The sequence below is a fragment of the Hipposideros armiger genome, unplaced genomic scaffold (assembly GCF_001890085.2).
Source record: "Hipposideros armiger isolate ML-2016 unplaced genomic scaffold, ASM189008v1 scaffold_940, whole genome shotgun sequence".
NCBI classification, from domain to species: Eukaryota; Metazoa; Chordata; class Mammalia; order Chiroptera; family Hipposideridae; genus Hipposideros; species Hipposideros armiger.
In genome coordinates, this window is record NW_017732290.1 from 333109 (window position 1) to 357234 (window position 24126).

At 43.6% G+C, this 24126-nt stretch overlaps 1 protein-coding gene across 2 annotated transcripts in view; it reads left to right on the top strand.

Moving 5' to 3' along the window:
* The window catches only part of SYTL3 (synaptotagmin like 3), an 81783-nt gene that overhangs the window by 7549 nt on the left and 50108 nt on the right, over nucleotides 1-24126 (top strand). For both annotated transcript variants that reach the window (XM_019630771.1, XM_019630772.1), the window contains exons 2-4: nucleotides 3298-3902; nucleotides 6235-6453; nucleotides 20289-20353. In XM_019630771.1, coding sequence (XP_019486316.1) covers nucleotides 3793-3902; nucleotides 6235-6453; nucleotides 20289-20353 — 394 coding nt within the window. In that variant the 5' untranslated portion in view covers nucleotides 3298-3792. The remainder of the gene's footprint in view (nucleotides 1-3297; nucleotides 3903-6234; nucleotides 6454-20288; nucleotides 20354-24126) is intronic.

The following is a 24126-nucleotide window of genomic DNA, read 5'->3' on the forward strand; positions in this document are numbered from 1 at the left end:
ATTTATCAGGCAAGAGAGTCAACATTTGTATGGTACTGCAAGATAATTCTTTGACACTGTAACATCCAAAAACACCCATGAACTTAAGATGGAAGTGTGGTACTGCTCCCATGGAAAATCCTGAACTAGTCTCAGTGAGGTAGAGCAACTGCAGCTCAAACATGTTACATGGGGTGTCCACACCACCAAGCGAGCTGGGACACTAGGGAGACACTGGAAACCAAAGAGAAAACATCCTCCTAGGTTTCTGTTAAATCTTGATGCTGAGGGTCCCCAGGGTGATACTCTAGGAAGTACCAGTTGCATCATTTCAAGAAGTCACCCTTGTTTAGAGAAGACCTGGAGACAGACCTTCCAAATTGAAGGGAAAAGTACATTTCAATCCAACAAGAGAAGGCTTTATTCACATTAGCTATTAACCAAGTGCCTAAATACTGGCAGAATGTTTAAAGCAACTAGAATCAAAATAGTTGAAAGTCAAGAACAGAAACACAGTGGGATAGATACTGGAACACCCACGCCTCTAGTTTTCTGAGCCCAATCCCTGTATCAACTTGGGATTCCAGAAAGTACCATGTTTTGGCCTACATTTGAAATGCTTTCAGTGAATTGCAATTTGGTGCTATATCCTTAGCTTTAATTTGAGATCAGTATAATAGTGACACACGACACACAGTTTTGCTTCTTCTGCCAAACCACTGCTCAAATAAGTGATTGTGTTCTCAGTCTAGGAGTTTCACACCTTGAGAATGTCCTTGTTTTCTTTCAGTTTATGAGAACCACGTACACCACTTTGATTTTTTGTCTGTTTGTTTCATTCTGCTTTGTTTTGCTTTGGTTACTAAGGTCAGAAATACATTTGATGTTCAAGATTGTTTCACGGAAGTTTCCTGGTAAAATTATCTGCCCCTTTTCACTCTGGCTGCTGCTGTTTCTCTGACTGTATTTTGTCTTGTATGTGCTTTAATCATAAGTCACATCATATTAGAAGTAGGATTGGGTGTAAATTACCTGCCAATCAAGTCATGTACCCTAAGCACTTGAACAGTAAGTACCTGGCACTTGGAAGATGCTTACTCAGTATTTTTGTTTGTTTGTTTGTTTGTTTGTTTGTTTGTTTGTTTGTTTTAAGCTGAGCCACTTACTCAGTATTTACTGAATGAATGGATGGCTGCATCCTGGAAATGAACTGAATTTCACTTTTCTGTAACTAGCCGTGAATGGCCACTAGGGGGAGGCTGTGCTCCCAGTTATCCATGCGAAGGACACAGGGAGGCCCACAGGCATGGATTTGGTAGAGTACAAGTAATGTTTTTAAATAATTGAATCCCATATTTCTGAAAAGCATAAGACCTAGCTACCTGAATGAGTGAACATTCGAGTGTTCCAGGATTCCCCCAGTTGGTGCACTTGGTGATGTCACTTCCAGCGTGATACTGCATGGGTCCTGCCCAAGGAACCAACGACCAGAACCAGAGAATGGAGCACAAAAGCCATACGGATGGCAGCTCCGCGCACAGATCGCGTGTCTTGAACCCAGTGCACAAATCTTCACTTAAAATGCTTGAGAATCACACAGACTGGATTGTTCTTGGCCCAGTAGTGTGCTTAAAAGATTAGAAATAAGAAAGCGAGAAGAACCGAGGGGCAAGTTTAGAAACAGACTCCTGACGTTGGAGACCCAATGGCTAATTTACATCTTATCACTTAGCACTTGATTACACGCTGTTTGATGTCACTTTCCTCTTTCCCAGGGACTCAGAGGTTCAGGGAACTGCTAGTCCAGAAACTGGGGACTGAGGATGCACGAGGCTTTGCCCCTGATGCTACACTGAGTTACCAGCTGGGCTTGTCACTCTGTTGTTTTCTCACCACCTAGATAGGAAGCCTTTTGAGAGCAGACACGGTGAGAACTTTCTGAAGACTAGAGGCCGAGAGCATGCCTTCTCAGAGCTCTGGGTCTTCCTACTCCCCAGGCAACCTCTGCCTTTGGGTGAGCAATGTCTTCTAACTTTCTCTCACAATAGAGAAACTGACAGCCCTTAAACCAGAGGTCCTTCACCCATATAGGTCTATGAACTTGGATGGGGGAAAAAATTACATCTTTATTTATTTATTTCTAACTAAATTTTAGTATTTTCTTCAATTATGAATATAGGCATCAAACCACAGTGAACTAGCAGGTCTTATGACTGTTGCCAAAAGAAATAACAGATGTTTTTCTGCCACATTGTATGTTACAGAAATCTCAAAATATTGTTTACAGTTACCACTACTTTGAAATTATGGTACTCATTAAGTCACTGCTAGATCTCGTTATTTCAAGCATCAATGAATACATATGTTACTATATGATAATTTTAAAATATTTCAGTATAATTGATTTCCTTTGTAATGCAATGTATTTTATTTTATGCATTTAAATACAGAGGGTTATCCATCTTTAAATAACAAAGAGTAATAAAAAAAGGTTAAGAATCTCTGCTTAAAGAGAATAGTCCCCCAGGGCTCCATTAACCTCTCATTCACTGACTTGCTATGGATCATAAGTTTATAAAATGTGGATTTCTGTTGAAGTAAGTAAGTTTAGCTTCTCAAGCATGGATAGGAAGTCTTATTACTAAGGGATTCATGTAGATTTGATAACAAAATGGCATTATACAAAGTATACTGATTTGATCATCTACAGCTCCTACATTTCATCATTATGCATCTATCCAGTGCTTTATCAATTCACAGTCATCTTCTTGGTTGGGGGGGAAGAAGAGATTGAAGGTGATGTCTGCCCAATGTCACCGATGGAAATTTTAAAAGTAGGAAGAATGTACGCAGAACTTTCAACTCGCATTAAACAGAAACAAGACCCCATACATCAGGCAGCTGGTGAAACCATTATGGACTATAAATAATTGATAGATTGAGGTTGTGGAGATGTCCCATCATCTCTCTCTAATTGATTAAAGATTTTTTGAGTTTTGAAGTTAATTATAAAGATAATAGCTAGCAGTTAAGAACATTGTTTTGCTAATGTGTTTTCAATTAGGATGATGTCCATTAAACACAGACCCTTATACCTGTAATCACTAAAGATACAGAATTCATATTAGAAAAATTCAAGTTTGAGAGTTCGAGGCTTTAAGAAACAGGAGAAGACCAATTTAGTAAAATTTAAAATCTTATCACCTCAGCAGTAAAAGCAAAGTTCTGTCTGTGTAGAACATCTTGTGTTTTCTGAAGTAATACTGCAGAGATACGAGGCCAGGACAATTGATGCCATTTTTATTGTTTTTTCTACAGGTACCAACGGGCTGGGCTTTTGATTATTAGTGATGACCTGAAAACAAGAGGAAAGTTAGCGTCTGTAAGACATTGATACTCTTCTTATTGCTATTCATAAATTCCCTCAGATTGGGGATTACTTCTGCTTTGCAGGAACTGTCTGCTCGGTTCTATAATTCAGAACAATCTCTGGCAAAACTTCAGAAAAAGATATGCTTTTTTCTTAGACGGATGTCAAAGGCTCCAGTGAAAACGCTCTGTGGGTGGCATGAGGCCTTCAGAGCAATGACTCCAACAGAGGGACAGCTTCTTGGGGCTTTCTTGTCCTGAGGAGTGTGACACCGTTAAAAAGGAAAAGAAAGAGCCACAAGTGACACAGTTGCCAACGAAACAGGAGCGAGAGCACTTTCAACAACGTGGGTTTGCTGCGGGACTCTGAGCTCATCCACAGGACGGGACCACTCGGTCATGGAGTGAAGAAACTTCATCTTGGCTCTAAGGAACGAGAGAGAAATGGCCCAAGAAGTCAATCTGAATTCCCTCCAGGAATTAGAACGTGAGGTGGTTCTCCAGGTTCTGTACCGAGACCGGGCAATCCAAAACATGGAGGACGAGAGGATACGGTAGGCTGTGATTGGAATGGGTGGAATTCTCTGGGTTTTCGGCTTTTTCTGTGAGGAGTCTGCTCCTGCATATTTGGCCTTTTGTCTGTCGAGAGTCCACAAGACAGGCTCTGGGTAGAGATGACCTCTGCTCTTGAACTCAACTTGGAAGATGGTAAGGGACCAGGGAGGCTGCTTTTGTTATTCATTTAAATGGTGCCTTTTTTTTTTTTCTTTTCCTGTGATAAATTTGCCTACTTTGAGGGAATAATTCAAAGGAAGCTGTCAGGCTTCCAAGACACCCCTCCGGGGAAAGACCTCCCTTTCAGGGCTTTCCTTAACTATTTTTGGTTGAAACTGATGGCACAAAGAAGCAAGCACAGCCGCTTAGAAACAGCAAATTGACTGGAATCCATGCCTGTCTTATTTTTTTTCTCTCTCTTGAGTTTGCTTCCAAGTCGGCTCTGAGGATCAGAGGCGTATGAAATACCAACCTGCTCAGCCTGTTCCCAGACTGATTTGTCAATACCGAGGCTCTTTCCTTGTCGTCTCTAAGCTGCACAGGCTGTTTGAAGTTAGTTCACATTTAATAAATCAGGGCTCGATTGTCTTAAAGCAGCATCCATTGTTACTTGGCAAGACCCATCTTTAAACAGATTAGATTTAAGCAGACATCGTGGCTTTATCAATGTTTGTGGAAGACCTGGGGTTTAGAAAAAAGATAATGGAATAGGCTTTTTGGTTTGTTTTTACTTTTATTAGCATTTATTTGATGCTGAATTTACTTCTGGGCCATAAGTTTCTGGGTTTTTTTCAGTTTCTTGTGGGATCGTTTTCTTCTGTGCAACCTCCTTTTCGGGTTTTGGCACAACCTGCTCTTTCTCAGTGAGGATCATGTCCGCGGGCAGGGGGCGTTCACGGGAGGTTGTGTTTACCCGCCTGTGAGCTCTGTACGTTCTGCCCGGCGTCTTTCGGAGTTTTGTTCACCCGGCTGTGCTCAGTGACCAGAAAACCTACATCTAAACCCTTGGTTTCAGCATTACTCTGCATTTTTAAGCATTTTAATGCACAGCAAAAGTTCTGCACTCTTTTTGGGTCACCGACCCTGTGTCCAGCCCCACTGTTCGGCCTCAGCCCATCTCCCAGCTCCACCATTGTGACAATGAATGGCACACACTGCTTCTGTAAAGTGACAGCCTTCAGATACTTGGTGGCTTTTCAATTATGCATACCCTTGATGGCCTGGTCAGCTTTACGAGTGTTCTTAAAGTGAACACAAAGATAGGAACCTCTCAATTTGCACGATTTTGTGGGGTTCTCTCTGGGTCAAGTGAATAGCGAACCATTTTCAGAGCTCACCTCAGGCTGCAGCAGGAAGATCATTTGTTTTGTTTTTAATGGCAGAACTCTTTCGGAGTCTGCCAAGAAAAATGCACGTATAAAATAAACCTTTGGACAACCAAATGCTTGAGGAATGAGGGAAATTTCCTGGTCCAGTGGAAGGTACAATATTCTTTTCCTGCTGTCACCTTATCCCAATGCTCTCTAAATACACTTCCACTTCCTTCCACCAAGAAATGTGACACACTGACCAAAGTGGAATTTTCTTTAACGATTAAAGCGCTTTCTGTGATGTAGAAACATAATTTCGAATGTCAACAAAAAACATGGAAAACGGTGGTAAGGACCTTTGGTTCCCGAGGGTACTGATTCTAGGGCAAATCCTGAAAGTTGGATGTAAGCTGGTTTCTAGAGATTGACTTCCCTTTTCTAAAAGTAGGTAACAGACATTTCATAAAAGCGTTCTGGTTAATGACACCTCTGTGGGGTCCAATGTAATATCCCTTTGCACTGGGGCTATTGTGTAGGGGAAATGGGCTGAGAGGACACTGAGCACCCATAAGAAAACAGCAGCAAAGCAGAGCATCAGTTACATAATTGTATTGGGTAACGCATGACAGTAGCAGGCATGTGTGCTATATATTTGTAGATCTTTCCATGCCTTGCATATTAGAATTAATGTCATTTTTTTGTGTGTTTTCTTTTTTCCCTCACTGTTCTTGCTTATAACACGCTGTGGGCAGGAAGGGGTGAACCTAGAACAAATTAGCAGCTAACGTCTCTGTGCCAGGTGTACTGTTTATGCTTTGCCACACAGCAACCCTGGAGGTGAGGTTCCTTGTCTGTGAAACAAGCCTCATGACGGGCCATGGTGGAACCCGGGGGTCCTGGGTGCCAAGGCCCCTTCTCTCTTGCCATGGCCGTACTGTTGGGGCCCTGACCGTGGACGAATATGTCCAGCGTCGGTCCTTCCATTCAGTCAAATCTTATCATTTAACTCTCTGGGTCACAGGAAACTGAAGACGCGCCTGCAGCATCTCCGGTGGAGAGGTATGAAGAGCGTGAGCCAGGAGAACAAAGAGAAATCGTGTGCCCGCTGCCAGCGGGTGCTGGGGCTGCTGCTGAACCGGGGGACTGCGTGCCAGGGCTGCAGCCACCGCGTGTGCTCCGAGTGCCGTGTGTTCCTGAGGAGGACCTGCGTCTGGAGATGCACCATGTGCTACGAGGACAGGTGAGCATGGCGGAGACCAGTTCCTCCCAGGCTTGGGTCTCAGAGATGGTCCGAGACAAACTGTATCTTGATAAAGAGAGCTGGCAAATGTTTACAGAGTGCCTAACATGGAGCGACCTTTCTAGGCTTGGAGGTTACTGTAATTCAAAGATAAATGGTATTATATAAAAAAAGGTGGGTTTTTAAAAATTTGTTTTGTTTTGTTTTCGTAAATTTACAAAGTTTGTTTGTAATAGCTAAGGTCGTGCTCACCCAGGAGTTAAGATTCATTTGGGGTTTTACTAGGTGTCTTAGTTTTCTTAGTGCTCCATTTATCGCCTTCAGGAAAAGTGGCATGACTTGTAACACAAGGGACATTAGAGTGACCCCGTGCAGCTTTACATAAGGCCTTTTGGAAGGAGGCAAGCTGACTTGTATTGGACATGTGAATAAACAAATGGGTATGCTTTCTACTAGTGACAGACTGAGTCTACATTTATTTTAATCTTTTGATGTTGTGAGGTTTAAAAAAAATTTTTTTTAACATGGATTTGGTATTTTTGAATTACCCATTTTGAAAATGGCAAAGGACATATTGGGTTTGGTCTCCTACTGCTCAAAGCAAGAATGGGCGGGTCGTGGATTCTTGAAAACCCTAGGGAGGGTGTTTCTGCTTGTTGAGGGAGACATCACGGAATTTGGGAGAAGGGAGACATGTTTGTCTGCTGTGAAGCTAGGAGAGTAGTCAGAGACTTTGAGATTTGAAAACGACTTCTATAAATATTGCTGCAGAGGCGTGAGTGCCCCGAGGGACAGAGATTGTGCTAGGCGCTCACGCAGTGTGGGTAGGCAGCTGGATTTTCTCTCCCCCTAACTTGGGAGGATTGTGTTTCCTGGGCATCCTGACATTAATCTCCTTCCATTTCCTGTCCCTTTGCAAGGCCTGATGTACTTCAGTCACTTATCCAAAGAAAGTGGACGTTGTCCAACCAGGTTTCTTTGGTCCTGAGCGGCATACCTTCCGTTTCTCTAGAGCCGTGCCAAGGCACGGCGACTCGTATCACACTTACCTCTGCGCGTCTCGGGTTTCTTTGGCTTGTGGAAGCCAGTGCCCTTCGGGCTTTTCTCAGCTCAAGAGGAAAAAACAAAGAATTACTATGAGCCACCCTGGCCGCACTTGTGCTCATGCTCTGGACTTTTGAGAGAGTTAAGTGACAACTCCAAATAATGTCTGGAGAGATCTTAAGATCTTCTTCCCCCACGGCAATCAACCCTATGTATTTGAAATCTAATGATAAACATTGCTTGGAAAGGTATTCAATTCTTCAGCATTTTTTACCCCTGATAGTTAATTATAAGCAAAAAATCAAAATAGGACAGGGGCTGAGACAATCTTCCAGGACACTGGCCTGTTGAAATCTCCGCCCCAGAGGCATCAGGCCCCGGTATTGAAACTTGACCCTCTAAGTGCAGCAGTGTGATTTCTAAAACCCCAGCTTCCTTCTTTTGAAATAGGAAGTTTTTCAAAATACCTAATTGCATTACCCTGAGTGAACTGACACAGGAAGTTGAATGGGGAGAGAGCTAATTAATGTGTAACAACATGTGCTTCCCAATCCTTTCTTGCTTTCTTTCTGGGCAGCCCTTTGCTCTCTTTCCGATGGTTCCACTCTGGGCTGCCATCCTATGTGAGGGCCAAGAGAAGGGTTGGTGAAACTTTAGAATATTTGACATTCATAACTGAACTGGGACCCAGAAAAGGGCTTTGACCCCAATCATTTTGCTCTCCCGGCTTCTTTAGCTTCAGACTCGGTCCTCAAAAACAACTGGATGTGTTGTGAAACAGGTGGAAGGAAATAGGTTTTTTAAATCAAGAAAGGAAAAGCTCTAAGATAGCAATTAAAAAAAAAAAAAGTAAAACCCAACTTACAGATCGCTGCAGTCAGGGACCAGGCTTTTGAAATGTGCTGGCCTGGGGCTGGTGTCGGGTCACAGGAGACAGCTAAGGTTTTTGCCCATCCGGGCAAGCTTCCCCTTGGAGGACCACTGAGTGTGGGGCTGCAAAAAGGGTCTTGGGAGCTCAGAGGAGGGAGGGCTGAGCTGGCTTGGGGTGACTCTCCAGAGCATCCACGGTTGGAGCATTTTTGAAAAGGGTCAGGATTAGCGAGGGGGCCGGACGTTGTCAGGGAGACAGACAGCGTGGGAATCAGCGGTGACCACTCAACACATGCAAGGCGTTGGCTGAGCATTTCTTTACACTGAATGTTTATTTAAACCATCAAATAACCTTACGGGGCAGCCACTACTGTTACCTTCATTTTACAGACGAGGAAACGGAGGCTTAGAGACACAAGATAGTTAGCCCAAGGCCATGTAGTCTGTGCAGCAGAGCCAGGATCCCCTCCTGATCTCCGCCCTGTCAGGCCTGCTGGGAGGCTCCCCCCGGGAGGGCAGAGTTCAGAAGCCACTCAAAAGAGTTTGGATCAGGGTGGTAGGAAATGGCCTGTGAGCATATGCGCTTTGCCAGAAGAAAACGGTGTAAAACCGTGTAAAAGTCCGCCAGAGTTCGGCAGGGTGGACTCAGGCCCTTGCAGTGACCAGGATGAGGCTGGTGGCAATTCCAATGGAGAATGTGACAGCTCAACAGAAGGATGATGGAACTTGGTTATGAGGGATACAAGAGAGGGAAAGGTGAAAAATGGTTCTGAGGACTAGCTTTTTATGCTGACCTGGCTCACAGGGCATCGGGAAAACAAAAAGAAACAGAGTAAAAGAGAAGGAACAGAAAGACCTTAGGAACAAAGACAGGTTGGAAAGGACGTAGAAGAAAAAAGTTGGTTGAAAGTTGCTTCCAGTAGAGAGGGGCCCTGTGTTGTCCTTAGCGGGAGCCATCAAAAGAGGGAGATCTGGGAGAAGGAAAGAGAGTCAGAAGCATACATTTACTCTTGCTTCTTGGTTGACTCCCCCCCACCCTTGGAATTTATTGACAATTTCTGTGGTAAAATGGCACAAAGTAACAACTGTGTGGAAATATCGAGGAGCCAAAGCTTTATATTTGCTTGTTATTTTGACTTCAGTAAAAGAAAAAAAAAATGAGATCGTACTTGAAGACTTAAGTTTACATTGATTTGTTCCTTTCAAAACGATACCCTATGCAGTAACATCAAATTCCACCTGTCTAAAGAAACCTGCTTGTCCCCCTGAAGTGGATGGCCGAGGAATTACACTGGCTCATAACTGTTTCGTTCAGAGATCTTTTTCTGGGTACGCTTTCTCTGTTTCATTATGAGCATATTACTATTTGTAAAATAATTAGAATGGAGGTTTTACACCTGTGGCAGTGGTACTGCTGATTTCAGGGTAATTTCTTGGACTGCTCACATTTTCTCTGATGTTCTACTCCTAGTACCAACGCAGAGACACTTAAGTGTGTTCAGTTCCAGACTGATACTGACCTTGGCACTACTATCACATTCTTAGTTGTCAGGTTAAGATTTGAGTTACTGCTGCCGAGCAGGTTAATACAAGATTTTGGAATTTATTAAAGGGAATTTTTTGTTTGTTTGTTTCAGATACATTTCAGATTAGGACTTAGATGTAAAGATACCATTACACCTTATGTTGTATTTTCTGCATTGCGTGAAATAATGTTTTTCTTATCTTTATTTGTCCCTTTGTTCCCAATCACCCAGTTTTATTTTATTATATTTATAATAACTATAAATACAAACAATACAAGGCAGCCTACCAGCCAAGGCAAAAAGATAGATATTATCAGTTCCATAATTCTCGTCATAAGAAATTAAGAAGGGTTTCCTGGCAGATTGTTTTCAGTGATGGTCACGTTGCCCCCTCCCCTGTGTCCATACCCTCTGTGATGTGACTCCATAGCTCCTTCTAGCAACAGGTGGGGACTGTTTCCCCACCCTGGGAGTCTGGGCTGGCTTGTGACTTGCTTTGACAGATGCAGCAGACATGACATCGTGTCCTTCTGAGCCTCGGCCTCAGGGGACCTTGTATCCGCCACTCCCCACTCTGCCTCCATGGCAAGTCAGGTGAGCCTGCTGCAGAGAAAGCACAGAACGCAGCTGCAGGGCTCAGGCCTCACACATGTGAGGGAGCTCAGGCCAGATCAGATAGCCTGACCCAGATGAGCAGAGCGGCCCGCCCACCCTGGAAGCAATGATAAATGGTGGCCCTGTTACCCGTGCTGAGTTTCGGGGTAGTTTGGTTTGTTCTGTAGCGATAGACCACGGGTACAGATCTCGTGGGGGATGCAAAGCGTCTTGCTCCTGAATTCCAAAACAAAATTGTGCAAGTGGTGCAGGTTTATTATCATCATTGAAAATCAAGTGACAGTGCAAAAGATGTTCTGCAAGTTATGTTTCCTGCTTCAAGTAAAAGTCCCTAAAGTTTGGAAAATGTAATCTTTTAAATTTCAGACTGATAACTCCCAGGATTTTCATAATCTCATGATTTGATAAAATACTGAGTCACCACTTTATATCCACAAAGGAAAATACCTAACGTATGAGAATGGAATAATTCACACTCATTATTATAAATACTTCTACTCTTCAAGCAAGTCAAAGATCTACTTTATGAAAGATTGAAAAGAAATCCAGTGCCAGAAATGCCAGGTATAGGAGAATTGGCCAAGGAAGGGTCTATTTAACTAGGTGCCAAGGTTAAAATAACATTTCTCTGCCTACCTTCTGTTTCAAAACTTGATTTCTTTTTTATTTCTAATCTGATTTTTAGCATTGCTGATAGAAAGGATGTTCCTATGTTTCACATGAAAAAGCGTATATAGGCAAGTTAAACATATTGAGTAAAATATTTCACATACTTGTACATTTACAGATTTTCTAGAGGTTAGCCCCTAAGACTAATTTCACAAGGGAAAAGCCTTTTTTCTACGAAATACAGTTTTGTTTTTGTTGTTGTTGTTGTTATCATTCTGAATTAAAAACAGCGTCTGTTTTAGTTCTCACAATATAGCTTGGCTGTGACACATCTCACACACACACACACACACACACACACACACACACACACTCCTTTCATTGAGGCTGAAATTTTTTCTGTGCTCAGCACTTGCCTAGTCATGGCAGGTTTTGCTTTTAAAACCTTTTGAGATGAGTAACCTTTCTGTATTATTAACTATTTTGTTTGTACTCGAAGTTGTCACCTCATGCACAGTTCAGCTGAAACCTTTTGCCCTATGGAGAAGGTCAGCAGCAGGAAGCCATCTTCCTGGGCTGGCCCTCTGCTTGGTGGCGAAGTGCTGTGGGGTTAACACTCTGGGCTGGAGAGTAGGCGAGAGGTAAGGGCCCTGTCAGATGCAGGGGTGCTGGACAGGCTGTGGTTCCTTTTCAGTCTTGTTTTCATAGGACTCTCCACAATACCATACGCATGTCCGTAGATCAGAGCAAAGTGATTCCATCAATAATTGACAAATGCAAGTCATGTGTGGATTTAATGACTTTAGATGATTGAACTCCTGCACTGTTCCCTTAATGCAAATAGTTAAGAATCACATTAATCTCTCCTTTTTGTTGAAAGAAGTTTGCCCATGGACTTCTGCCTAATACTAAGGCTGATCCGTCTGTTATCCTCCTCTGAAATCTCTTCTAGCTTTGGGATACTCTGATGAAAATGCGACTTGATTTTACGGTATCTTTGCAATATCTTTCTCAGATTCAAACTTACCCTTAATGATTTTTTTAAAAGAAATTAACAAAACTGATTCTTTAAAAGAAAAGAAATAAATCTGCATAATTCTGCTATGTGCTTTGCTACCCATGTGAACAGTACTTTTATAATATATGGTAATGAAGTCAACAGATAAAGAAATCAGTTATTCCTTCTTCCTTTTAAAATTATAAAAACTTGCCAACAAGGCAGTGAAACTGTTACCTTACACAGAGTCCTCAAAGCCTGGCCTAGTTTTTGCCACATCTGAAATGATTACTTTGTGTTGAATTCGAAGAATTCTCAGGCTCTGCAATCTAAGGATGGTAAATTGCCGTTACTTTGATGCTTGGGAAAAGGGTATTAGGATGTGCATGACTTCAGAGGTACTATGTAATCTTACGTGGTAAAGACATTTGAGTTCATTTTGAGTTCTGTTTAGGAAACGGGTATTTCAACTTTGAATCTTATTATAAATGCTAACAGAACATAAGAGCTAGTGCATTGCAAAAACTTTTGCCACCTGAAATAACAAAATGAAAATATAATTTTGGCTTGGACAACAGCATAGCTTTCAAACTGTACTTCAAACAAAAAGCCAATGTTCATAACTGCATTGTTCGTAATAGTCACAAACAACCCAGGTGTCCATCAACATACGGATGGGTAAGCATCCGTACCATTGAATATTCTTCAGCCCTAAAAAAGAATGAAATTGTGATACATGCTGAAACATGGATGAACCTTGCAAACATGCTAAGTGAAACCAGACAGACACAGGAGGAAAACTATTGTATGATTCCAATTACTAGAGGAGGCAAATTCAGAGACAGAAATGTTTTATAAATAATGTCATTCACTTAACCATTAGTTTTGAAATATCTGTGCTCTTAAATTATTACTTTTATGTTTTAGAATATCTCCTTAAATAATGATTTTTGTCACCTACATAGTTTTATAATTACATTTCCAACAATTATGAAACCGACTCTATATTTTAACTGATTTTGAGACTGTGGTTTCCCAATTTGCAAGTTCTTTACTTTGATTCAAGGATTTTTTTCCCCCCAGAAAAGCATGTGGGTGGCATATGTTCTAAGCCTTTACATATTTGAGATGCCTTCAGTAGCCTTCCATCATGAGTGATGACTACACTGGGTTTTTAAATCTTGAGTCCCAACCTTTTAATCTCAAATTTTAGTAAATGCATTCTTGTTGTCTTTTGGAATTTACTATGACAGAGACATCTGAAGCTAGTTTTATTTTTATTTCCTTATTTATCATCTGGTCTTCATGTACCACAAATATTTTTTTCTCTGTATCCTGGTAATTAAAAACAGTTTCTAGTATGTGTCTGGGTAGGAGTTGCTCCACATTGATTTTTTTATGAAACAAAGTTCCTTTGAGCTGCCTATCCTTTGAGTTCACTTGTTTAAAATTTTTTTTTAATTATGGTAAAACATGCATGATATTTTTTTAAAAGATTTTATTGGGGAATTGGGGGAGGGGAACAGCATTGGGGAATCGGGGAAGGGGAGCAGAAAAATTGCTGTCCTTTTGTTCTTCAGTCTAGCTGTGGAGGACGTTGCTTCACTGGCCCATGCTGGTATTATCATTGCGCTTTTCCCGGCTGAGGCAGATCAGTCGCCGGCCTCTGGATGGCCACTCACTGTGGCTCTTGGCAGCTCACACCGGCTGCCGGCCACTCACGTTGGCTGCCGGCCACACATGGTAGCTTATGGCAGCCCAGTGCAGCAGGGGCTGCAGCCTATGCTGTCACCAGCGACTCAGGCAGCCCAGCTCCAGGTCGAGCTGTTGTTCACCATCTTAGCTGTAGAGGGTGCAGTGTCACTGGCCCTCATGTGGGATCCGAACCGGAGCCCTGCTGCTCAGAGCTGGTGTCCCAAGCCAGCTCTTAACCAATGCGCCACTCGGCTGGCCCTACCATCTCAACCTTTTTAAGTGTACAGTTTAGTGGTATCAAAAACACCCCCATTGTTGTGCAACCATCACCACAGCCCATCTCCAGAACTTTTGCATCCTGCAAAACTGAAACTTTGTGCCTGTTAAACAACAGCTCCTCATCCCCCCCACCCCCCAGCCAATCCCTGGTAACTAACCTTCTACTTTCTGTCCCTACGCATGTTCATTACTCCAGGTACTTCATGTAAGTGGAATCAAAAACACCGTGCTTGTCTTTTTGTGATGGCTTATTTCATTTATCATAATGTCCTTAAGGTTCATTCATGTTGTGTCATGTGTCAGAATTTCCTTCCTTTTTAAGGTTGAATAATATTCAATTGTAGGTACATACCAGCTTTTCTTTATCCATTAATCTGTTGATGGACACTTGGGTTGTTTCCATGTTTTTGCTATTGTGAACAGTGGCGCTATAAACATGGGTGTACAATAATCTCTTTGAGACTCTGCTTTCAATCTTTTGTGTATATACCCAGAAGTGGAACTGCTAGGTCACATGGTATTTCTAGGTTTAATATTTTAAATACCCACAATACTGTCCCATAGCAACTGTGTGATTTTATATTCCCACCAACAGTGCACAAGGGGCCCAGGTTCTCCACATCCTCGTTAACACCTGCTATTTTCTGGGTTTTGGGTTTTTTTTTGGAAAGTAGCCACTAATGGGGTTGACGTGGGCTTTCCTTGTTTCTTGCCTCAGCACCATTTTCTTTAATCAGACCCGGTTAGTCGCATTATTCTTGCCCTGGCTTCTTTGGGAATAACTTCATATGTAGGTTGGCCTCATTCTCTATTTTCCATTTGCATTCTCTTTGCCTTCAACATTCAATGTCTTTCTTTTTCTGTCATGTTCTGGGAAAGCATCTCCAATATCAGCCTCACTGATTTGACTTTCCAGACTCTCAACTCTGCTCCTTCCTGTCAGTAGAAGTTTATTCTGCTTTTGCCTTGTTAGTTTCCTAAATCTTCCTTTATCCCAGGCTGTTGTCTCTTTGCTTCAGCTGGGATTTCCTTTATGTCTTTCTGTTTCCCTTTCATAGAGGTGGGTCTTAAATGTTTTTGAAGAGTAACTGTTTTCTGGAACTTTCCCTAGTTCCACCCCCCCCAACCCCGCCTCCCCCATCTCTGCACATGCAGAGAAAGTGCATCTCTGGGCTTCAGGACTCCATTTCTCCTGCCTGTGGCATCATGTCACAGGCTCTCAGCTGCCTCCAAGACACCCGGGTTGAGGCTTTGCCAGCAAGGAGGACATGCTCCTTGTTTTTTGCCCCTTCTCTGGCCCCTTCGGTGCTGGCGGATCCCTTCTTAGATCTACAGGGAAGACCGGGTAAACCGCAGCATCTAACCGTTAGCAAGCACAGCTCTGTCCCGCTGCAGAATTTGTCTTTTTTCATTGACTAGTTATCTGATATAACAAACTGAAAATCATAAACCCGTGGCCAACAGGCTGCAGACAGCCCATGGGCTTCTTTTTTTTGGGGGGGGGGGCTGCGCGATATCTAATATTTATAATTTAATGCCTTAAAACAGGCCCTGGGTCCTCCACGTTGCCACAGCACCCACCCCTCCCTGCTGTCTCACACCCAGCCCACCCTCCTCAGTTACAGCTTCTGCTGGTAGCCTAAGTTCGTGAGCCCACCCTACACGTTTAGAGGGCATGATGCACGCTGACACCAGGGCTCTACCTTCAATTCTCAGGGCGCTCCCTGCAGACGGGATATTCATTCATTCACCAACCCACATATATTCACTGGCCTCTGCCATAAGCTTCCATCGTGCTTGGGGCTGTAAACACAGCACCGAATATGACACGGAGGGGACCCGTCTTCTCTCTGAGATCAAGTAAAGGAGAGTTATCACTGTTTTGCATGAAGTGGTGGTAGCAGCTTGATAAAATCATTTCTTTATCTTCACCTCAATGCTCTGACTCCTCTCTGTTATCTAGGAGCTCATCACAACAATAAGTCTTTTTTCCTGTAAGAACGTTGAAATCAGATCAACTGAGCTGGTGGAAAAAACTCACTAGTTTGCTTTGTAACTGAAAACCATCTTAGATGGAGGATTATTTGGAGTAAAGCGATTTTCAACGATATGTATGCGTAGAACTATTTTAGCTGGGCATTGCCTCATGGTTGGACAAGCTAGCACAGAGCCATTAGACAGATTGCAGTTTTACAAAATTTGGTTTCTTCATTTAAAGTTTTTGCACCTTGTCTGTCTGAAGAGCCAGCCATCAGGACATTGGCTGGAGAGCAGATCGACACAGGAAATGTGCTTCTTTAGGCCTTTGAAGAATCCTGACTCTACAGGCCAGTTTTCCACCTCTGTGCGTTGAATGGTGGAAATATACATAGGGCAACTCTAGGAGCATCATGCTAACTTTTTTGGGAGCATGAAGTGTGGGCAGCTTGACCACCTGCAGACTCCAGTAATCTGGATGCAAAATGAAAATGCGTTCCAACAGGCCTATTGGGCTCACTGCTCGCTGATAGTAATGAGGTCAAACTATCTTTCTGGAAGGGTCATCTATTCATTGTTCTGTTGAATGTTTGTATGCTAGAATTTGCAAAGTGCTTTCAATAGTTATTTCTCATGTGCTAATGAAATGACAGCATCCGCAGAGTTCAAGGCTATGAAAATGGACACTGGAATTTCCAGACGTTTATTAAGAGGCTCTAGGCACCAGTGCTTGTCAGTTATAATTACAGTGACCCTCATGCAGAGTTAGTGGAAAGGTCAGACGCTGAAAGAACCCCGGACTCCTGACGAGATCTGTTTTCTCCATCACCCTGGCTTTTGCTTTTCGAGATATATTTGCTGATTGACTGGAAAAGGTTTTAAGCAAAACAAGTTATGATTTTGCTTGAGAAATGTAAAAGCATTAATTATTGCTGAGCTCAGAAAGTGTTCTGAGAAGCTTTCATAGCCAGATTCTGATCAATTGTCTGGGAAGAAATAAGAAATGCTTCCTTTGGTTACTGTGAGTCAGGCTACCCTGTGTTGGCCCTGACGAGCACAGAGACACTGCAGGGGCCACCACTTCGAGGTCCGCTCACCTCTGTCTTAGATAATATGAGCAATAAATGGTCTTCCTTTTAAAATTCGGGATTTGTGCCAACAGGGAGCCCTTATGGGAGTATTAGGGAACAACCGTATTAGGGAACAACTGCTCAGGAAATGGCTGATTCTGCAAGAATTCTTTAAGATCCAGCTCAAATCTAGTTTTGAAAGGAAACAGCCTCAAATGCGAAAAGCGCTGGTCGTCATATGGTTCAGGACTGTGCTGTTCTTACCCTTCCATTCTTTAATCAGGTGACATGCGAGTCTGTGTCCAAATCCGTCCATGACTAATAAGCTCCTACTTGAACTTCACAGGTGATCAGCTGGGATTCAGTGAGATGGTGAGGTGGTTGCATTAGATGACTGGCACTAGGAGACCAGTATTTTAATTTATCTGTTTCTTGTGTAGGTCCTGAAACCAGGGCTAGAGAAGGACTTGGTAATAATCTGCTACGGTGATTTACTCGGGTGTCTCACCTTCCTCTCCCTCCTCCCCTTAACCATTTCTCGGGAATGTGTGTCTGTGTGTGTGTTGACTTTGCAATGGTGGCCTGTGTCCGGCCAGCTCAGCTGACGACAGACAGGGTCATGGTTTGATTCGTTGCTGAATTCTTAGTTCTGATCTCTTTTCCAGCCTGAGGCCTCGCCCCATCTCCAGACCTGTCTTGTATGATACACGAATGATTTTGGTCACAAGGGTGATGAGCTGGAGCGTGTGAGAGAGGGATTAACTGCGACGGGTCACTCGCCACCATAAGGGGGAAAACCCCAGGAAGGGAAGCTGATTTAGCAGAAGCAGACGGAGGCCTCCTGGTTTCTGCCGCTGACTTTGCTATCCTGCTCCTCTCATCTAACTATTAGACCTTGTCCTGCTTATAAGGACGGAAGAGGCGTCCTCAGAAATAGAACAACTAGTAGATGGGACACTTCAAGGGAGCGTGAATTCACTACCCCTTTAATCTCTCCAAACTTCCCCTGGGTTTTGACCCTCTGCTTTACTTCAGAGCCGGAGGGGGAACTTAGTTAAGATGCTCAGTTCTTCTTCAACTTAGTAGATTAGGTATTCGAGTTTCTGATTTTATGGCTGCAAACATTTCTCTGTCTGAGACATAATCACAGTTGAACATTTTATGTATTTTGGCTCTGAGTGGTAGTGACTGATTATCAAATTTTATAAATGCGCTATGTATGATTTCCTTGTTCTAGTCTCTAAGCACTGGACATAGTCATGCTGCAGCGTACTGATCAGAGAATACAATGGTTTCTAACCAGATGAAGGGGAGGAAATTGGTTGCTGTCTCTGACAACCATTAGAACTCCATAGGCAAAGACAGGCTACTTCTTAAATAATGATGTGGCATATATTTGTGAATTTACTTACATTGACAGTGTTTGCAAGCATTAAGTTTGAAAACTCCATTTGAGTTCATGTAGAAACCTAAAAGAACCCAATGAGGGCTTCTTTCAGTAAATACTTTCATAAAAGAGGATTTGCCATGAGTTGAAGTTTTCATTTTTCTTAAGTCTACATAACCAGGGAATTGACACGTTTGTGGCGTATTACTTTAGGGGTGTGAACAAGTTATAATATCTCTGCGCTTACCTTTTTACATCCTAAAAGGATATTAATAATTCTAGCTTTCTCGGGTTCTTTGAGGTTGAGGGTGGTTTCTCCAGGAATGTGGGGACTGTCAAGAGTAAAACACACTTTAGGGCTTCAGTGTCAAGCAGCGATCCTATAAAAGTGCCCCCCCCCCTGCTGTTCTCTGTGTGACCAAGAAGGCGAGCTCTAGTGCTGCCTTAGGAGCTAGCTGCTCTCAGACCAGCTGGCCAAGAAGTCATTTTCCCAGCTTTGCAAGTAGTCCACTAGGACCCAGGTCCCCAAATCTCCACTGAAGCACATTGACCCCACATCCCAGACTTTAGGTCCCCCCAGGAACCTTCCCTGTTGGCTCTTGGTAAACGTGGTTAACTCAAACTCACCTTAAACTATTAATGAAGGGTGATCTTCCTCTTAGCAAATAGCATGGAAATTTTTTTTTTTTGGTATTTTGTCCTCCATGTCATTGTTTCCACAGAAAACCATGATAAATTATCATCTTTTATTTTATTTTTAATTAAATTTACTAGGGTGACGTTGATTCATAACATTATGTAAATGTCAGGGGTACAACTTTATAATGAAACATCTGTATACGCTACTAAATTGATTACTTTGGTGCCAATTTTGTTTTTCCTTGTTTATTCAGAAAACGTTAAGTACTTACTACATGTTGGGCACACGCATAGATTAATATGTATATATTATGTATACATATCACATAGAAGGTAAAATACAGTAATGCCTTGGTTTGCGAGCATAATTCGTTCTGGAAACAAACGACTCGTATTGCAAGACATCGCTCGTTTACCAAGTTAAAATGTATTAGAAATGTTTGCTTGTCTTGTGGAACACTCGGAAACCAAGCCACTCACAATCCAAGGTTTTACTGTACACCCAAGTGGACACCCCCCACTTGGCTGCTGACCAGTCAAATCACTTAACCTCTCTGGGAAATCTGTAAGGTTAGGGGTTGGGTCAGTAATCTGAACTCTGAGGTCCCTTTCAAGACTAATATTTTGTGATACCATCTACTTCTTTTTTTTTTTAATTGGGGAATTGGGGGAGGGGAACAGCATTGGGGAAGTAGGGAAGGGGAACAGACAAGCTGCTGTCCTCTTGTTCTTCATTCTAGTTGTGGAGGACGTCACTTCACTGGCCCATGTTGGCATCACCACCACACTCTTCCCGGGTGACGCAGTTGCTCACCGGCCATTAGACGGCCGCTCAGGGCGGCTCACGAAAGCTCACACCAGCTGCCGGCCAGTCCCACTGCAGCCTACGCCATTGCCGGCAACTCGGGGCAGCCCAGCTCCAGGTTGAGCTGTTGTTCACCATCTTAGCTGTAGAGGGCAGTGTCACTGGCCCTCATGTGGGATCCGAACCGCGGCCCCGCTGCTGAGCTGGCGTCCCAAGCCAACTCCTGACCAACGTGCCGCTCGGCCGGCCCACTATCGACCTACTTCTAATGAGCCCGATACAGCCATCTCTAGCTGAGCTTTCCTTTCTGCTTGTTTTTCAGAAATGTGAAAATAAAAACTGGAGACTGGTTCTTCGAGGAACGAGCCAGGAAATTTCCAACGGAAGGTAAACGCCGCTCACGTCTTTGCTAGAGTAAAACGATGCATGCCTTGTTTTAAAATACTTGGTTCAGGCTTTCAAATACAAAAAAACTGGATGACGTGGGTGGGCCCCGCCTCCCTTCCTCTGGTCCGTTTGTTCTGGCTTCCCCGCCTCTGGCCCTGAACGCCTGCTGTTTCCCACCTTTGTGCGCGGCACTTGCTTCTTTTCTACCCCCATTTCACCAGCTGAAAAACACCTGTTGACATGAAGGTTTCCTGACTCCCAGCTTCTGGGAGTAAGGTCTCCCTTCTCCGAAACACCAGCAGCTCTGGTTCGTACATCTCTTCCAGAACTGTAGACAGTGCCTTATAGTATATCATTATTTGTACACTTCTCTTTCTCTCCCCAAGCAGGAGCTGTGCTTTGAAATCTTGTTAGCCCCTTACAGCGCCAAGCACAAACAAAATGATTGCGTGAATCCCTGGAGACCGTAGCAAGTGGCTCGCGCTAGGACTGAGCCGACGATGATGATGACACGAGCACATGTCGTGATTGTGTGAGCGGAAGTGTGTGCTCCATGGTCTGTGTACCAGGAATGTCTTATAAAATATTTGCAAAGTTGGTGTAACAGTGCGATCGGTGGCTGGGACCATGGAGAGAATTTGTTGTGCTTTGGTTACAGCAGGGCCATGTCAGAAGGAGTGAGCAGTACCAAGAAGAGAGTAACTTATCAGGGGCACACACTTGTCCTCAAAACAAAGTGGGGCCAGCAAGCTGTGTGAGTCATATCTGTCTATAGTGGCGACAGGTGACACCTCTCCTCTGTGACGTGTGACAGCAGAGACTGCACTCGAGGGAGCCTAGACTGACCCAGAGGGAAAGAGGTGGCTTGAAACACTTTTGTTTTCCTAAAAAGAATGACAGTTTGAGGTAGAAAAATAAGCTATTTAGCATCAACCAAACATTTGTTGGCAAATAAAGGAAGGCCGGCTTGAGCTTTGGTGCTCAGCTTTTAAGGAAGACGCTGGTAACCAAGGTCCACATTCAGTCGGATTAAATTCTCCCCTAGATTCTATTCCTGACTCTTCTTGCTCAAGAAAATACACTGTTTCTTCCGAGTTTATTAGAAACCTGGAGGAAAAGATACCACCAATGGGAGTGCTCGAGCAAACAGAGTGCAGCAAGTGTGTGTGATTTCATGAGATGAGCGTTTCTCAGCCCCTTTCTTTACTGCCCTCTCTCCTGATCCCCAGCAGCCATGAACACTTTTTTCCCTAAATACTGTCCATCCAGAAAAGTTTAATATCCCAGATATATTGCATATCTGTGTATATGCTGAGGCCTTTTGGAGCGCACCACAAACCATTGTAATGGATAACATTTCTTCATCCTTCAAGGACCAGATTTTGCTGTTGATGCCACCTGGTGCATAGTCTGGGCAGAACAATGGCAACTTGGGGTCTTTCTCTTAGTTTTGTTGCTTTGTTTTGTTTCTTTAAAATGGGTTTTTCTGCTGGAGGTGGGTCTTCTTTAAGTGGCAGATAGATTCGCGTTTTTTCATGCACTTTTAGTTCATAAGCAATAAGACTGTGGAAATGAAATTCCTGTCATTTTTCAGATGCCAGCACTGGGACGACATCACCTGGAGTTTTGTTTTGTTTTTTAAATACATTTTTGGAAGTTTTAGTATCATTTTATCAGTTAGGTAAATTAATATGCAGGCCAGGATATGTGTGTGCTCCCATGTGCTGTGCATGTGCTGTGTGTGCTCATGTGTGCGTGTGCATGCTCACACACACATTCAGCACGCTTCCTCTCCTGAGTGAGTAGAAGAAGGTTATCTGGTGGCTTAATTGCGATACCAGTGGCTTTCTGTAAGAATGAAAACATCAGTAAGCAAAAAACCCACCAGAGTAGTGAAAGACAGCCTAAGCATAAATCATTCTTTTGGGGGGCAAAACAAACAAACAAACAACGAAAAACCGAATCATTCCTCTGCAGTGGTCCCTCAAATGCTGAGGTGTCTCATTTGCTTAGTGTCTGATTTCAGTCGAGTTGGGGCCCACAAAACATGAGGAGGGCAGGACAGTGCCGTGCTGGGCTTATAGGCAGCCCCGTGAGCCAGAGCGCAGGTGGAGGGGGTTGGTCGGAGACAGGAAAGGCAGTCAAGGTTAGATGGTGAAGGGTGATCCGGACCTTAGTGGGAGCTCTGCCTTACTTATATCTGGGCCCCTCTAGAGAACCTGGCATAATAATTGATGAGCTGAATTGAGCTCGTGTGTTGTCAGTTGAAGGCCAGTTAGGAAAACAGAAACCAGGTGGTGATCTGAACAGAGAATTTAATTTAGGGAATTGGTTAAACAGGTATTATTGGAGGACTGGAAAGGCTAAAAAGGGAGCCTTGAGGGAACACAGAGGCGGTAACTGCAGGGAGCAGACGCCACCCAGGCAGGGCCAGTGCTGAGTGGATGGTGACAGGAACACAGGCAGCAGGAAGGAGCCAACCCCTCCTACTCCCCCTGGCCCTCCCCCTCCCCGTCTCCCCTTAGCACCCCCACCCAGGGGCCCTAACAGGGAGCCAGCTGCAACCTCGGCTCTCTGTCATGTCCAAGAAAGGCTGTGAATCTGCACATTATCTCGTGGTTTCGTTGCAATGGTGTGAGTGTGGCTCTTTCCAGTTTTCTACACCCTAAGTGGACGCTAGAAAAGCAAGATGGTGGTTTAAGCCATGAAAGGGTAGGAGACAGCTCACATCTGTGTCTCTTTCTACGCATTAGTTATCTATTACTGGATCACAAATTCCTCTAAAACTTAGCAGCTTAAAACAATTCACAGTATTATTTCATATGGTTGCTGTCTTCAGCTGAAGGCCTGCCTGGAGCTGCAGGAGCTGCTTTCTCAGGGGCTCACACGCATACCTGGCCAGTTAGTGCCGCTGTTGTCAGGAGGCCTGGAATCCTCCACACCCAGACCTCTCCAGGCTGCTTGAGTGTCCTCGCAGCAAGGCAGCTGGCTTCCACCATGTGACCCAAGAAAGACAAAGGCAGAGCCCTGCAATGCCTTTAAAAAACTTTTTTTTCTGTGGTAAAATATGGACAACAAATTTACCATTTTTAGCTGTATGGTTCAATGGCGTGAAGTACATTCACGTTGTTATGCAACCGTCACCGCCATCCATCTCCAGAGCTTTTTCATCATCTCAATCGGAAACTCTTGTGCCCATTAAGTAATAACTCCCCACCCCCCTTTCCTCACCTCCCCAAAGTCCCTAGTAACCCCTGTTCTACTCTCTACTTCCTCTCTCCATCAATATTTTTTATGGCCTGGCTTCAGAAGTCACACCCTGTCATTTCTGCTACATCCTATGGTTACACCCATCAGCTCTACGAAGGGTGGGAGGAGACTGCACAGGTGTGACTATCAGGAGTTAAGAATCATCCACTGTGTCTGTGATCAGACTATATATAGCTTTCTATCTTGCTCTTAAAATTCAGTTTAGCATAAACACTTCCCTACACTATTAAGACTTTTCCCAGCATATATTGGCAATTGCATAAAATACCTCAGAGGGATGTGCTATCATTTATTCAGCCGGTTCCCTCTTGTCAGTGAGGGTATCGTATTCAAATTTTTAGATGACAGAAAACTCTGTGAGGAACGTCCTGTACAGATATCTTGGCATCTCGGCTTGTTTCCTTCAGATAGCTTCTTAGAAGAGTGACTGGCCAAATGTACGAATGCTTGAAAGCCTTTGATATGTTTGACAAATTACCCTCAGGAAGGATGTGCTCATTTGC